Raw genomic sequence first — 17,994 nt, 5'->3', positions numbered from 1 at the left:
GAGCCCGTTCCGGCACCCTGCCGGAGGGGGAAACCATCACCGGTGGCCATCTTCATCATCCCGACGCTCTCCATGACAAGGAGGGAGTAGTTCACAGTCGGGGCTGAGGGTATGTACCAATAGCTATGTGTTTGATCTCTCTCTCTCTCTCTCTCTCGTGTTCTTGATTTGGCATGATCTTGATGTACCGCCAACTTTCTTATTATAGCTGAATCATATGGTGTTTCTCCCCCTCTACCTTCTTGTGATGAATTGAGTCTTGCTCTTTGCGTTTTCATTATGTTGGATTAAGTATTGGATTTGAGAACACTTTATGTATGTCTTGCGATGGAATATCTGTGGTGACAATGGGATGTTCTATTGATTCACTTGATGTATGTTTTGGCACTCAACTTGCGGATTCCCGAGGTGCCATTGGTGTAATCTATGCATAGGGTTGATGCACGTTTTCGTCCTACGTTCTCCGATAGAAACTTTGGAGTGATTCTTTGTTGCACGTTGAGGGATTGCCATATGATTTAATTATGTTATCATTGTTGAGAGAACTTGCACTAGTGAAAGTATGAACCCTAAGCCTTGTTTTCAAGCATTGCAGTACCATTTTCGTTCACTTTTACCACTTGCTACCTTGCTGTTTTTATATTTTCAGATTACAAAAACCTATATCTACCATCCATATTACACTTGTATCACCATCTCTTCGCCGAACTAGTGCACCTATATAATATACCATTGTATTAGGTGTGTTGGGGACACAAGAGACTCTTTTTTATTTGGTTGCAGGGTTGTTTGAGAGAGATCATATTCACCCTATGCCTCCCACGGATTGATAAAACTTATGTCATCCACTTGAGGGAAATTTGCTACTGTCCTACAAAACTCTGCGCTTGGAGGCCCAACACGAGTCTACAAGAATAAAGTTGCGTAGTAGACATCAAGATCTTTTCTGGCGCCGTTGCCGGGGAGGTTAGTGCTTGAAGGTATATCTTTAGATCTTGCAATTGAATCTTTTAGTTTCTTGTTTTATCACTAGTTTAGTTTATAAAAGAAAACTACAAAAAATGGAATTGAGATTGTCTCATATGCTTCATCTTTTTAATGTCTTCGTGAAAATGATGGAAAGGAAAATTGTGCTCAAGTGTTAGAAGAATAAGTTCATAAAATGTTTGGCACTAAATATTTGAATGATGAGCATGATTGCAATGTTATTAGTGTGAATTCTTTGAATATCCATGATGCTAATGATATGCAAAGCTACAAGCTTGGGGATGCTATGTTTGATGAAGATGATATTTTTAGTCTCCCAAGTTTTGATGAGCAAATTTATTTTGATGATAGCATGCCTCCTATTTATGATGATTATATTGATGAAAGTGGGTTTGGAAGAATGTCAACTTTAGGAAGTAATGATCCTACTATTTTGGAGGGTGTTGAATCTTTTCATAATATTGATAAAAGTGGATTTGGAGAGATCATGACTTTATTTATTGATGAATCCACTATTTCGGAAGAGGTTCCAATTAATTATAAGAACAAAGTTGCTATCTATGATGATTATTGTGATGACATGTATGATATAAAGAATAATGATAACCATGAAACTAGTCACCATGATTTTAATTTTCTATTGGATCATGCCTCACATGATAGTTATTTTGTTGAGTTTGCTCCCACTATTCCGAATGAGAAGAATTTTGCTTATGTGAAGAGTAGTAAAATTTATATGCTTGTGCATCATGAGAAGAATGCTTTATGTGATGGTTATATTGTTGAATTCATTCATGATGCTAGTGAAAATTATTATGAGGGAGGAACATATGCTTTTACATATTGCAATAATATCAAGTTTCCTCTCTATGTGTTGAAAATCTTGAAGTTATGCTTGTTTTTCCTTCCCATGCTAGTTGAGGAACAACATGACTCTCCTTTCCTAGGTATTTTTTTCCATTATGCCATCCAAATCAAGGATAAATCCGAAAATACAAATCAGAGGTAAAACTTTCTCTTTTGAAGGGTAAAATCTGTCCAACCCTTTCAAATTTGTATAAAACATACCAAATTGGTAAAATTAAAGTTGTCTTCTTGGCAAATAGGTTTCTTTGGGTTCTGTCATTATTATTTCACCGACGCTATGGTTAATTATATGACTGAAACTTTCAGGAGCTTACGATTGTAATGACATGCTGAGGGTACCTACTATTGCAGGATGCCTCCATGGACTAGTGGAGTACCATTGTCATGAGAAAACCCGTCGAAGAAAAACATTGTACTGCCATTACCGTTACTACCTCACAAAATCTTAAGTTAGAAGAACAGACCTTACACACTATACAACAGAGCTGGTTGCCTAGGTTCACAAGACTAAACCCTTAAAAGACCACCGTGTGGATTGAGTAGTACATCATTGGGACGCTGAGGAGGTTAAGTAGAATTATGCCAATCATGATGCCATTGCCGCCTCCATCTCATTGCTAGGACGCACAAACAAGGATACAGAAAATGAGAGTAATTGGAAGAAGAACCGAGCAATCCCAGGAACTAGGTCATGCGAAACAAACCTTGGATTTTTTTTAAATGGAGCCTGGGGTGGAGGGGGGAGGCTCCCTACCTGAATATATTTCAAAATGTAGTAAGTTTAAAAGCTGCCACACAGAGGGTAACGAGAGGTAGTCACGCTATAGACTAGTGTTATCCTTATGCTTATCCGATTTTTTCCTAACATAAGTGCAATTAAAGAAAGCAAGAAGTCTCTATGGTTTTCGGAACGCGCATACTCTTATGCTTAGTAAAAAAATTAATAACATGTTCCCTTTAGATTTTAATTTTCTTCATGTATCACTTTTAGAATGGCCCATGGTAAACATAGTACTCCCATTTTGTGATTTGCACGCACGAATTATTATCATACATGGCATAGTCCAAAAATAAATTTAAGCACTTGTTGAATTAGTTGCACCTAATGATAAGAAATTGTGGCAGATATTCACGTATACGGTTAATACCGCGGCATGTCATGTTTTGCTTTATTTTGTTTCTGGTAGAGTATGATTCTTGTAATATATTTGTAATACACCATGATAAAAGAATTGTAAGACATGATTTTTTTCATTAGATACGATTACATGTATACTTAGGGGAAAAGGGCAATAAAAATGTAGGTCTCCACATAATTTTGAAAAAGTGTGGCATGTATTTTGTTTTGAAAAGATACATTCGTTTGTGAAACACAGTACATACATAGATGCTCACAAAACACATGCACACATACACAACCCTATGAACACTTTCAACATATTGAGTTGGCAGATTTTGAGATAGACACACTTGCCACAAACACCTTGTAATTGACGCACACACGGTACTCTGAAGAAAATAGCACCGTAAGCATGGAATAAAATCAAGAAAAATGCAAGCACCTATGTCAAGTATAGTTATGCTCAACTCGTTTAAAAATATTAGTGAATGTTGCATTAAAAAGTAGTAATATGGATGGCAACGACGATGATGTCAGTGCCCTATGTGAAAACCGCAACGTAACACGATAATTAGTGATATTGTGACAGGAAAAGATGATTTTTTTATTAGTGGCTTATTTGCAAAATACCATTGCCACACGATAGAAACTCCTATGAGTAAGGAATACCTACACATTTGCTTTATATCCCGTAATTTATAAAATTCCAGAACTATGATTTTTACTAAGTTTATGTAGCAGAATTAATTCCCCTTCCTTTCTGCATATTATGTATTTCATCGATCTCATAAGTATTCACCAACCGATTGATCCCGGTCAGAAAAGAACATTTTAATGATCAACATTATACAGCAGCCACAAGCAACAGTATGTACTCGAGATATATACTTATCATGGTAGTGCAAATCCCTGTCACTTTGTTGACTATAGATGGCGAGTAGGAGAACCATCCGTCTTTCTGCATCTCCACTTAATTACGACTCAAACCTACAATCCCATGACGCGTAAATTTAATTTACACCAGAAAAGATGATTGACAGGGAAACTCAATTAATCCACTCACTATCGCGCTCGATCGATGTTAACTAATCTCCATGGGCACATCAGACATTTAATTAACCGTTTGCGTACGACCCAGAAAGATCAACCAAAGTTATCTCACGCGTATGTTGAAATGAAAGGTTCATCATTGAGTGAAACATTTACGTACACTTTGTGATGATGATCAGCTGTTCAACAGATTCATCATTGAGTGAAACAGAGTGCTCTGTGTGTCTGTTGTAAACTAGAACACACGCTACTATGCTAGGTACAATTGTCAACCAGGTGCAACTCAAACACATGGACATGGAGGTCCACCATCTAAGGCTCTACACTGCCTGTATTAGCAAATCATGTGTACGATAAATTAAATGTCGCTGAAATTTAGTAGGTGATGCAGAGTAGTCTACAGTGAAACACATATATTCAGTAAGTGGAACAGAGTGATCTACAGTAGACACATGGACTCAGTGAGTGAAACAGAGTAGTCTATCTAGGTACAACCAAGTGTGCAGTGCAACATCATCTACTATCTGTACTCAATGATAGTATTAACTAATTATTAGCAAATCATGTATCCAATGAAATCGATGCTGCTACGGTAGGTATGTCTGCTAACTCTACTTCACTGCTGTAGGTGCAGCTGCGACGTGGATAGCAGGCTGTCCAGGAAGTTCCAGTCGATGCCGGCCGCCGCCTGTCCCTGCTGGACGATGTCGTAGCCGGCGTCGCCGCAACCGGCAACGGCGGTGGTCGTCGGCGGGCTCTCGATCAGCTGCGGGATGTTGCCGAAGAGACTCTGCTTAGACTCCAGCACGTCGTCAGGGTACTGGATGCCCTGGCCAGGGAATTCGACGCCGCCGGCACTGGCAGCGCCTGCGGTGCTCTGCAGGTAATGGATGTCGCCGCCTTGGCCGTGCAGCCATGGCCGCGCGTCGTAGTAGCCCCCGAGGCCTGGAGCTGCAGCGTATGCCGGGAAGATGTAGGACGGCCTCTGGTTCGGCGCCGGCTTCTGGAACGCCCGGCACACCACCCAACCTTCCTCCTGCATCATCATCATCATGGTCATCATCAACGCGAGATTCTCAAGAAGAAGAAGAGGTGTAGGCGTGTAACAGGAGGAGGAAGAAGAGGAACTGAAGAAAAACCTGTGTGGGCGCGTGCTCATTTGTCTGGAGGCGGTACTCATGGATGATCCAGTCGGTCTTCCTACCATTAGGCGCACGGCCCCTGTAGAACACCAGCGTTTTCCTCATGCCAATGACCCCTCGGCTCCTCGACGACATCACCGGCTTGTCGCGGCCGGTGGCCTTCCAGAACCCGGCCGCCGTGGCACGGTTGGTGCGCGTGCCGCTGGGGTACTTGCGGTCCTTGAAGCTGAAGAAGTACCACTCCGACGACGACTGCTCCTCCTCCGCCATCTGACGTGCTCCCCGTCCGCTCCTGCCGCCGCCGCACTTTTCTGCACCATCCATTTTTGTTAATATTCAACGTGAATCACCACCTCAATAGAATACTACTAAAACCACGACAAGTATTTTGGAATGGATGGAGTAGAAGCTACAAAACAACTTTCAAAATTCAGATGAGTAGTACCTTGGAGGTCCCAAGGCTCGATCCTGTAGAGATCAACCTCCTGGATGATGTCGAGGTCGATCTTCTGGGCGGCCACCTTCCTGGCCAGGTAGTACCCCACCAGCTCCTCCTCAGTGGGGTGGAACCTGAACCCCGGCGGAACACACGACTCCTCCTGATGGTTGTGCTGCTCCATTGCTAGCATCTACCTTCCTGCCTGGTAGCAAGCTAGCTTGATGTCTTCTGAACTGAAATCAAGCGCACAACCTTTTCAACTTACTACAAGAGAGGGGCAAAAATGGTACTAGCTGGTCCACCGATCGATGGATAGTGCATCTATGTTGTATGCTTGTGGACCAAAGAAGGTGAAGAAGATCTTTATATATAGCCAGAGATATAGAAAAGCATCAGGGCTGCTGCACTCACTGGAATGAGAGGTGACCACAGACGCTTGACAGCAAGCATAGCAGAGCACACGGATGCGCGCACGCTCGTATGAACTGCTATTTATATTGTAATCTAGCTCTAGCAGTCTATATAGCCCACACCAAATATGTCTCTCTATCTACTATAAGTGCACTGCAATCATGTCCTGGGTCCATTTTCTGAGGACAAAGTACAATTGTAATCTAGGCTGATTGCAAGCACTTGATGGCATGGATTTATGCGCGTAGTGTGGTCTAGCTTGTAATGTAAAGTGGGAATGGAAGAAGATAGAAGAGAAAAGAGGAATGAAAAGGACCAGCAGTGGATGCTGCCTATAGGAGCTGTGAGAGTGAAGGTTTTAGGGGCATGAATGCAAAGCCAGCATGTTTCTTTGAGTGCACTTCAGGATTAGTCTCCCCTCCACACATCCACCACCACCTCTCTCCCTGTAGTTTCCATCATTTTTCTGCGCCGGCCTACTGGTACTAGACACGTACCCTACACTACGGTCAGAGAGAGAAGATTGGGTCTCTGGTCAATTTTGTGGTGGACTAGAGGACTCAACTACAGGTATGTACGTACAGATCTCGCAGAGACGAATTTTTTCAGGCTCATCTCGACTGCATCGATGTACTATGAGTACCAGCGCAGGAATATGGTTTCGGAGGTACGTCGATCCATTGCAGAGACGAATTTCAACCTCAATTCAAACTCAACAAGGAGTACGTACCAGTATGAGTCTATGAGGAGTACCAGCAGGAATATGGTGGTCACTTTAGCATGCAAGTGCATATTGTCCCCTTCTCTACCGGTGTAGTAGCATATGCTAGCTATACATGGAAGTACGTACTAGCTAGCTGGTGGTACCACACTGCACTAAAAGTAGCGAGGCTCATCGATCGGCCGTGACTCGTGACTAGCTAGCGTCGTGTACAGAACTCGCTGGTTGTCCTCGACCAAACAAAATAATTGACATGCAAAGTACATAGGAGTATATACAAATAGAACCATATGATATCATAGGGTGGGGACTCACCAAACCGTGGTGAAGATGAAGAAGAAGATGCAACTAAGCAGCTGGGGAACGATCGAGGTAGCAGCAGAGGATCACCAGACGGTAGTTCTTGTGAGGCGCTCAATTGCAATTGCAGTAGTACTAAGTAAGAATGAGGTTGGTAGCCAGGTAAGCCTGATTGGAGCCCTATTTATATAACCCAGAAAGCACTGGATTGGAAGCACACATATCCCTGGCTGATCACATCCACCAGTCGATTTTTTGCACTGACAGTGACAGGTTAGTGAGAGAGGACAGGCCGGGGCCGGGATAATCGATCTCTTCTAGTGAAAAGCCCTGGATTGCGCGTGGGGGTGGCTACTCGGCTAGCCGGGGGGTGGTGGTACTGGTGGTGGCTGTCTATTTGGTCGGCTAGGAAGAAGAATTCATATGATTTAAGTTAGCTAGCTGAGTAGCGACCACCCCCACTCACAAATCCATGCAGTAGCATATTTCGGTTGTCTGTCGCTCCGCATCAGTCATCAGTCTCTGTCAGCTGATCAAGTAGCTATCTAGCTTTACCGCCGCCGTTATATTGGTGTGCAAGACTGACTATCTATCTTCCCTACTTGCAACACACGTTAGCCTTTATCTTTTTCTTTTTTGCGGGGACAACACACATCAACCTGCCTAGCTCAATATTACGTTGGTACAGATACAATGAGGAAATGATCCCTTGTGGAAAATCGGAGGTACTTATTACTGGTTGGCCTGCCACCGGCGAGCGAATCATCCTCGGGCAGTGCGCAGCCAATAATTGCTTATCCATCCTGTCACACTATCTTTTCTTTATACAGGTCATGTCCCACTGTCTTTATACAGCACTAGGAATACTACGTACGCACTATACTGTACCGTATATTTTATGGTAGAGGTTCTGAGTTGTCGCTGTCTGGCTTGGTGAATGCAATGCTTCTACTCAATCTGGGATTTACTTGCCAAGATTGTGCACATCATGGCATGTGCATGCCCGTGGCCGCCCATTTTGATCTTTTGATCAGGACATGTCGCTGCATGCTTCGTATCTTATGCATAGATTAGACGGATCCATACAACATATATTGCAAATTAGCGCTATCTGATTAGTTAATCTGAGCCGCCATCCATTCATAAGCACCACCAGACAGAGAATACTATTGGATGAATATAAATTATCAACAGTTTTGCTGCTTGTCAGGCAACTGAAGTTGCGATTTCAGGCAACTGAAGTTGCTGGATGAGCTATGTGTCGATTCTCTACTGTCTACACATAGCTCCGGGTGTGGCGTGCACAGCAAGACGCAGGAACGCCGGCGAGGCCCAGGATGAGAATGACCCCAGCCTGGGACGTCCCAACAACGGCACCCCAGTTGGAAGGTTGCCAGAGGTTGATATGGGGCGTCGCCGGCCCTGGATGGCGGCAGCCAGCGGTCTAGACGGCGCTGGATCAGTCAATGGTGGAAGAATTTGGTAGACGCCACCTGTTGGATTAGAACTGACATGATTTTTTTTGCTCATGCACCTATGAAGGTCTCAATTGAAAATGTGTGTGGATAGGTCTCGGTCAAACTGAGATTTAACCAAGTCTCAGCCAAGTGACATAACATGTAAGAAAGAAAAAAAATCAAAAAGAAAATTTACACAGATCTCAATGTAATATCTCACGCATACTGCATTATTGACTGAGACATAATAACCAAGTTTAAGTCCACTGATTGAAAAAAGCTGCAAATTACACCACTGGGAAAAAGCAAAAACGAAATAAAGAAATCACTTAGGTCAGATAGTTAATTAGCGGTAATAGAAATCCAACAGTCCTTTATCGGAAAAATATATTATAGATACCAGTGCAAGCTGTGTGTATATTTCTCCACTGTGTAGCTTGCATCCTACGTTACGGCTGGATTAGGCTGGGCGGGTAGAATATACATATCATAGTTAACGCGGTTATAGTACACTACGCTGTACATGCTGATGGATGCAAGTTGTGAGACGTACACAACACTAAAAAGCGTGTTGTGCTGTAGGAGTATTTGCGATGCTAGATATTGATAAATACTTATCAACAATAGGTTGGTCCCGGAAGAAACCTCCCTATAAAAAGAGATAGATTATTGGTCTCAGATTATATATATATCAGTGACCGCCAATGGTAATTGAGATGTTACGCGTAAATATTAATTGAGCAGAGCAACACACATGAATGCGTACGCAGACAGTAGCTAGCTCCACGTACAGTGTCACTCAGAAGATTAATTTTGGTGGAGCAGCGTGTACGGACCGACAGTAGCTCTACGCCTGTCCGGATCAGTGTGTACGCATACGTTTCCACAGGTTGAGGTAGATCAAGAAAAAAACCGGGAAAAAAGCGTTGCCAAACCTAGCGCTGAATGGTGGTATAGGAAGTGGACACGTGTCTGGCTTCTGTATCATCAGGGGGTCATGGTCCGAGCTATGAATAATGCACAGTGATCTTGTTTATAAACACAACAGTTAAAGGTCAATCTCGACTGACAACTACTTTTGGAGCACTCAACATATTCGTCTTCTGTCGGATGCTCCTCTAGATAGTTATGTTTATGCATGGTAACTAATATTCAACATGGAAACCGCAGTGTCGTTTTCCAGTTTGAATTTCATTCCAGGATTAATAGATTCAACACGGAACGCGTGCGTGGTGATGACACGGCACCGTCTGTCCCTCGCTCCATCGCTATCCTCTTCAGGGTTGATGGATTCTTCGATTGAATACGACTAATATTACTGTTTTGTAAACGAATTACTGAGTAAAAACAATAATTCTTTTAGTAATGAGAAATGAAGCAAGAATTCAACATTGAATTCTCAATGCACGGCCAAGATATTCAGGCCATCATTACAAGGGTGACTGAGAAAATTAGTGAATTTTTTGTCGGATCCTGTATATACTAGATGAAACCCCACATGTTGCTGCATGGCATGTGCAATTTACCGTTCTCCATGTTCCATATTAGCATCGTACAAGCGTCATATGGTAAAGCGTCATACGCACAACATTTTCATTCATTGATATCTTCTGTGTCGCTTTCTAAGAAAACGATGGAGGCTAAATACTACCTCCGTTCTGGTTTATTGATACTCTTTGTAATTTATGCCAAATTTTGATCAAATATTCAAATAACAAAATGTTAATGTATGTTAACAAAAATTATACCGTTGGATTTGTATTTGAACATAGTTTCCAATGATACAAATTTTGGGGACATGCATGAACATTTCGTTAGTTAAATTTATGATCAAAATTTGACAAAAAATATAATGGGGACTAATAAAGCAGGACGGAGGTTGTAATTGATTTAAAGCAGCAATGGAAATTGGCACGCTAGTCCATCGGTCATTCCGGGAACAGTCTAGATTGGCGCGAGGAGGGGGGACATACTTCATCTTCTTCTTCTTCTTGGCCTGCATAGTGCTGCACCCATCGCTGCCAAGGAAGAAAAGAAAGCTGCTGCCGGGTTTGAACGGTTTGCTTCAATCGATGAATGCCAGTCACCCTCACATCCTGAATGATTCTTGCTCCGTTTCTAATTGGTTCTTGCCTTTTCTTTGTCTAGAGAAGGAGAGAACAAATGGTAGCTGCTACTTGGAGGAGTACGACTATTCACAGGGTGCAATCGAGATCGTTGTTATTGCACCGGACGTTACTTGACTGCTAGAGACGATAGCGACGATGATGGCAAGGGCACCCCTGTACGCCCGACTAGCTTGGTCACTGCTCAAAGAAGAATCCAGGAGAGCTTCTTTCTATCTTCTTCGGATCTTGGAAGATCTCGGTCCGCCATTGTTACACTGTTAATCTGGCTTCGAGTTTCCACAAGGCGCACGTATGAGAACGTACATATATTGATCATCTACTACCTTTTGTTAGCTGCTTTCTGTCCTAGATCCACCATTCTCCTTTTGTTGCAAGATGACTGGCCGGACAAAAGACGGGTCCAATTAAACTGCATTCTTGTTTCTTTTTGTGCCCGCCTGCTTTTTGGCGTTGTCTCCTCTACTTTTCGTCTGCACGCTTGCTTGCATCTCTTTTCGTTGCTGTGTGCTAAGTAGACTACTCCTGCAAAAGAGTCCGGTTGGTTCGATTTCCTAGCGATCCTCCAACTATCACATAGACTATTGTCCCTCTGCATAATGAAATGTAAATACCACTGCACCAGACGATGTGAGACCAGCATATGCGTGCATGCATGCATACTGCTTCACAACGTGTTCTTGTTTTTTTGAGGGGACAACAACGCACAACGTGTTTTTTTAGGGGACAAGAACGCACAACGTGTGCGTTGAAGAAATGCACGTACCCGGCCCCTTGCCAGTACGGTATATTGTAGTCGTACGAGTGTCTGATTACTCTCATCGACAGTTCGGTAGATTTGCAGTACAGCCGTCCATTTATGTACGTACTGAATGGACGTGTCATCTAAAATTTTAATTCACTGGAGATGTGTGAGTTAAGGATGAAAGAGACAACCGAAGAAGACACCCTTTCGAATCCAAGCTACACAAAGTGTAAATGGCTAGGCTAGTCGATACCTTACCAATTTTGCTCTCAAGGTCCAATTCATCCCTAGCTAGCTACTATTATTTTTGTGATCCTTGTCTCCTCCTTCTTCTCTTGTTTAATTTCTGGCTCCGCACCAATCAGTAACTCGGTAGTACTAATACTATTGTCATGACAAAAAAAGAAATGTAGTTGTTCACTCACTGAGTAGAAACTAAAGTTGAGTGCGAAAAAGACTGAGAAGATGTGTCGATTGACTCGAGCTTGAGCGTCCAACACTTGTCCAGCCCAGACATAACATGCTCAGTTGGGCAGTGCAACTAGGAGTCGGGTCCGACTGATAAACCAATGAATGGTCTAGTGACAGTAGCAGGTCGACCTCGGCTGACGGCTATATATACGTGGAGCTAGCTAGATCAATCATCAGCCACACAGCACTAGACATTTTCGATTTGTGTTGGTTGCTAGATAGTTAATTGGATGTATAGTTACTAAAATTTCAACACGGAAATGAGGTGTCGTTTTTCAGTTTTGAATTGAAGAAAACTAGATTCAACACGGACCGCGTAGGCGGTGATGATAGATGTTGCTCAGACGATCGCTATCCTATTGGGGTGGATAGATCCTTCCACTGAATAAAACTGATTTTATCTTAATTCTTTTGTACATGAATTCATGAAAATCAAGCAAGAATTCAACTGAGTCAAGAAGAGACAAGGACAAGACATTCGGGCTATCACTACACGAGTAAGGGCGAAAACCAGACCAAAAATGTGACCGGTTTCACATATACGATGAATAAGAGAGAAAATTAATGTCTTTTCCATCCTTTTTATATATACTAAAAAAATGAGTTGAGCATAGTAGGCGCTATGCTCAAATTAAATAGGAGGTGGTGAATCCGAACCTGGGCTCTTTAGTCCATCGCATGTGGCAGTAAATTAGAATGAAAAAATATGAACAATTCAGACGTCTTAGTATACACATGGCACAAATTATTAAAAGAAAACGTGAACCATTCTGATGTTTTTAGTAGGCAGGTACCACGAAAAAAAATACTTTCGGAATCTTTCACTACTGTAATTTGTGTGCATGTTTTTACTCGTCCACGATATGCATATATGATCTATTTTTTTAAATGGAGAGACTTGATTTTTCTTTGGTGAAGTAGTTCTTATGGGGTTACTATGAACCCGATGTACATTCCACGTGTTTAGATCACACCAAGTATAACTTGCAAAGCTTTTGCCTGGCTTTGGAAGAAAAATGATGGATGCTAAGAGCATCTACAACCGGACTGGGCTAGCTAATATGACTCCTATGAGTCCGTGCGGACCTTTGGGGTGAAAGTTGAGGGTTCTGGTTGTAGTTGTAGATACTCTAATAATGGTTTAAAGCTTAAATGCAACGATGTGTATATATATAGTGCATGCGCGGGACACCTACTGCATTTCGGGAACCAGCTGGATTAGCTCAAGCACGGGACACCTACTGCATCTTCTTCTTCTGCTCATTTGCCTTCAAATATAGTGCATGCACCCAGCCATCGCTGCCAAGCAAGATAAGATAGCTGCTGCTCGCTGAGTTGAACGGTCCATCGATGCTGCCTGCAATTCATGGCCACACATTTCACTACTACGCGTGCACCGATCTGCCGATCAAATACATGCCGGTCACTCTCACTTTATTGGCTTCTAATTGATTCCGGCCTTTTCTATATAGAAAAGGAACGAACAAGCATACTGGAGCTTGGTGGAGTACTATTCATCGTAGGTTGCAATCGAGATCGTTTTTATTGCTCCGGCGGTTACACGATGGCGAGACGCGACAGCGACGGCGACCATGACACACCGGCCGCGTCTAGCTAGCTTGGTCACTGGTCAAAGAAGAATCCTGAACAATTTCTTTGTGTCCGCGTCGGATCCCGGAAGATCTCCGCCTTGGTTACCCGTAGAGAGGGTCGCGCTATTCGTCATCCTGGGTAAGGAATAGTTATTCTTCACCCTCCTTTATTTTACCATCAATGCCCCGTAATTTTACATTCCGTAAGTTTTATCTTATTTCCAACGTAAAAAGAGACCGTAAGAAAATATATAATCGTCGTAAAAAATATTTTATGTTATGTAAAATTAAAAATGTAAAAACATAGTCTAAAATACACATGAACTGCAAATTCTCTTGTCTTATGATCTATATTTTTATTTTGTTATGTCAAATTTTACATAGTGAATCAATAGGAATGTAACTATTTGAAATCCAAACGTAATTTAATTATGAAATGATCGTAAGATTACCTCGGGTGAAAGATAACTTATTCTGCACCCTGGATGATGAATAGTAGCACTACGTCACCCTGGATGAGGAATAGTTAGTTTGACGTCAATGCACCGTATTTTTAGTTTTCTTAAATTTTTTCTTATTTCATACGTAAAAAGAAAACGTAAGAAAATATATACTCCCCATAAAAAATATTTTATGTTACGTAAAATTACGAACGTAAAAACATAGTGTAAAACATACATAAAATGCGATATTTCTGGTCTTATAACTTATTTTTTTGTTTTTTATACCATATTTTATGTAGTGAATCAATATGAATGTAACTATTTGTATTTGAAACGTAATTTATTTATGAAGCGATCGTAAGATTACTTCGGGTGAAGAATAATTTATTCTGCATCCTGGTTGATGAATAGTAACACTATATATAGTGTTACTATTCCTCATCCAGGGTGACGAATAGCGCGACCCTATATATATATATTGAACTTTTGGATTTCTGTCCTTGACCTCCTTTAGATAATTGCGACATCGAGTAGCGAATTATCTTTTTCGTAGAAAGAAAGAAAGAAAGACGGGTCCAATCAGCATTCTAGTTTCTTTTTGGTGGTCACTTCTTCCGTTAGTTTGGACGCTTGCTTGTGTCTCCTTGATCTCTTTCTGTTACAGCATAGTACAAAGCAAGCTGGTCGGTGCTTTAATGATTCTCTCTCTAAATGGTCGGTTTTTGTGGGGGCCTCACATCTGTCTCCGTATCTAATACTGTAGTTCCATGCGAATCCACATTGCATTTGTTACGTAAGGGCATCTCCAAGGTATCTTCTTAAACGGATAAATTATCCGTCCGCAGGACGCGTCTGTTACTCCAAACATGCTTCTGTCAAATGCTTCAAACATTTTGCTGTGGAGCAACTAGCATCTTAAATAGAAGCAATGGAGACCAAGAAAAAAAACTAGCTATGTCAAAGCCTTCATGCTTTGGCCAAATGCTAAATTGAATTAAATGCTTCCGCCGAATGCTAAAGTGAAACAAGCCAATCAACTTCCGCCAAAGCATGGCCACCTTCTGCCAAAACTCACGTGCTAAACTTCCCTTAAAGAGCAACAGCTAGTGGCTTTCCGCGGTCTGTATAGAGAGAGGTTACGTGATGTCTTCTGATTGGTCTGGCGGATGTCCGAACTACCGCAAACGTCCTTCCAAATCTGAGGCCAGTTTACCGAAAATCATACATGTGCACTGATCCGCGGACACTTGGACCCAGTTGAACTTCCGAACACCATGGTCTTGACATATAACGCCACTTTGAGGGTCCGCTTTGAAGATGGCCTAATCTACAATGCATGTTCAACTTTCCACCTTTGAAAGCCTCTTGAAGATATGTATGATAGTACTCCCTCCGTCCATGAGTAAGTGTGCTTCTACTTTTTTTCCATGACAAAGTTTTAAAATTTTAACCAACATTATAAAGAATTGTAATAACATATATAACATAAAATTGGTATGTTACAAAAGTACATTTCAAAATGAATCTAGTGATACTCACTACAAGAAATATGTCAACTTATGACCTTCTGTTAGTGACTCTCGAAGAATTGGTCATAAATTTATGACCATTTTAGACCAATTGGTCAAAAGCTGTTCAGGGGGCTTCAAACCCTAAACCATTGCGACCATTTTGGTCAGAAAGGTCGTAATTTCCTTACACGAAATGGTCACAAAGCAAACAGTGCTAGTCCGCTGCCTTATTTCTAGTTGTTAATGACCAATATAGATGGTCATAGCCTTGTAGATTGTGGTGGGTTGTGATGACTAGGCGCCATATCATCAGTTTTGCCTATGTGTCATGTCCATGTGGTAGTTTTTGCCCTAGGTTGTGAAGCAACCTATATTTCTATCATTCCCAAAATTCCCAAAAAAATCTCATAAATTCTTTGGGTCATATCTTCATCAAATATGTAAAAATCTTCCTTGCCTAGTTCAAAACTAATTCAACAATATTCATTTTCCTATTATGTTCACAACAACACTTTATGAAGGAAGTGCTATTTATATATTCTTGATTGCCCTACGAACTTTTGGGCACTCTTTCCTATCCAAATCATTACCGCATGACAAAATTCAGCTCCATTTGCCTAGCAAATCTTCCTCGGCAAATTTCCAAAGTTTTTGTCCACCTAGAAGCATTGTGAAGGAAGTACCTTTTTTATATCTCTAAATGACATGAAATTTATACAGTTTCTTCATATGCCCAAATTATCACCCTCCTCCAAATTGCAGCTCAGTCAAATCATCTATGTGAGCCCAGGTTCAATTTATATTTTATGGCCAAATTGGCACGTTGCAAAGCAAGTGTTACATAGACCCCTCCTATTACCCTCAAACTTTTCGGGCACTCTTCCATACCCAAATCATTGCCACATGATAATATTCAGCTCAATTTTCCTAGTAAATCTTTCTCGGGAAATTTCCAAAGTTTCTACCTCGAGAGAAGCTTTGTGAAGTAAGTACTAGCTAGGCTTATCCAAATGATCTGAAAATTGACCAACGCATGACCATACCTAAGTAACTTACCTACACCAATTTTGAGATCATTTCATTCATCTAATCTCTCTCACTAGTTTTCCCAAGTTTCTGTCCATAGAAGAGCATTGTGAAGGAAGTACTACTTTGGCATATCCAAATGGTATCAATTTTCTACAATGCTTTCCTATGCCCAAATAACCATCCTCCACAAAATTTCAGCTCAATCCATTCATTATTTTGAGCCCAGCTTCAACATTCATATTTTTGTCCAGCGTGGTACTTTGCAAAGCAAGTACCACCTAGGATCCTCCTTTTGAGCTAAAAATTTGTGAAGACATTCTCCTTAGTAGATGATCATCCTCAGCCAAAACTCGCGCCCATTGTCCATGTGCATTTCCCGTACCGCTAATCAAACACTAGGCTGCTAATTCGTGTTTGAGCATCGATCGGTCTTCTCGTGAGAATCTTATGCTGTAATTTTCTTCCCAGCACCAACCTGGGGAGTGCCCAACCCACTAGACATGCCTAAGCCGCCCAGAACACATGGCAACATTACGGTCACGCGGTGACCACGCGACGGGCATGCGAGTTTACGCGCTCTAGAGTTGGGGCCCTCGGCCACCGCCCAAACCTCGACGTATCGCCACCAAACCATGTATTTATGATTAAATAGGTCCTTATGTAACTAGAAATGATTTTTGGAAAAAAAAATTAGCAAACTATGAGGCAGCTGCAGTTCAAATTTGACCCGCTTCCAGCTGAATCGGCGGAAATTTGTCTTTTTCACGAGAGGTGGATCAAAACTTTTTACACCCAACCATTTTGTCAATTGTGCATTTAATATGTCCTAGTATTTTAGAAAATTGATTTGGTCCAATTTTGCAACAATTATTTGGTAGTTCCTTCACAAAAAAACCTCCTTTCGGGCACTCAGAAAATGAAAAATGGTTTTTTCGTCCAAAGAAAATGAAAACTTCCTTAGGCAACATTGTTTGCCATTCCAATATGCCCCCTTGTGCACAATATGAGATCATTTGAACAAACTATGCCACGAATGTGGCCATAAGATTGATCATTTGGCTTGAAAGCCATGAATCTTCAAAGATGATAGCTCATTTCTGAGAACACTTTTTTAAAATAATTGTTGTATTACAAGTTTGTTATTTTTCATGGGAACTTGGCCACATATAATGACACAATGCGAAGGTTTCCCAATTTTTTGATTTTTTTTTGAATTTTGTATGCCCGTTTCAAAATGCGGTCAAAACGGCGGGCTTGACCGTTCCTAGCTAGTGGTTGAATCTTGGAAAACTTTTGGTGTTTCTCTGATTAAATAGATACTTATGTACCTAGAAATGATTTTTAAAAAAAATAAATAGCAAACTATGAGGCAGCTGCAGTTCAAATTTGACCCGCTTCCAACTGAATCGGCGGAAATTTGTCTTTTTCGCGAGAGGTGGATCAAAACTTTTTACACCCAACCATTTTGTCAATTGTGCATTAAATATGTCCTAGTATTTTAGAAAATTGATTTGGTCCAATTTTGCAACAATTATTTGGTAGTTCCTTCACAAAAAACCTCCTTTCGGGCACTCGAAAAATGG

The 17,994-nt window shown here is 41.4% G+C and overlaps 1 protein-coding gene across 2 annotated transcripts; it reads right to left on the bottom strand.

Annotated features, from left to right (window-relative positions):
- Positions 1-4,422: 4,422 nt before the first annotated feature.
- LOC125528426 (NAC domain-containing protein 30) lies at positions 4,423-7,209 on the bottom strand. 2 transcript variants are annotated; one of them, XM_087545589.1, is made up of 4 exons: positions 7,053-7,209; positions 5,612-5,838; positions 5,164-5,477; positions 4,423-5,060 (listed from the first exon to the last, which is right to left on the bottom strand). In XM_087545589.1, the coding sequence occupies exons 2-4, from the start codon at positions 5,793-5,795 to the stop codon at positions 4,641-4,643; spliced, it is 918 nt and encodes a 305-aa protein (XP_087401715.1). In that variant the 5' UTR covers positions 5,796-5,838; positions 7,053-7,209; the 3' UTR covers positions 4,423-4,640. The 2 variants fall into 2 exon arrangements, with proteins under 2 accessions (XP_087401715.1, XP_048548866.2); XM_048692909.2 differs by lacking the exon at positions 7,053-7,209 and adding an exon at positions 6,017-6,724.
- Positions 7,210-17,994: the final 10,785 nt, after the last annotated feature.

The sequence above is a fragment of the Triticum urartu genome, chromosome 2A (assembly GCF_056163025.1).
Source record: "Triticum urartu cultivar PI428250 chromosome 2A, HENAU_Tu73, whole genome shotgun sequence".
NCBI lineage: Eukaryota > Viridiplantae > Streptophyta > Magnoliopsida > Poales > Poaceae > Triticum > Triticum urartu.
The sequence above is the reverse complement of the archived record's forward strand: the minus strand, read 5'-3'. Positions and strand labels throughout refer to the sequence as shown.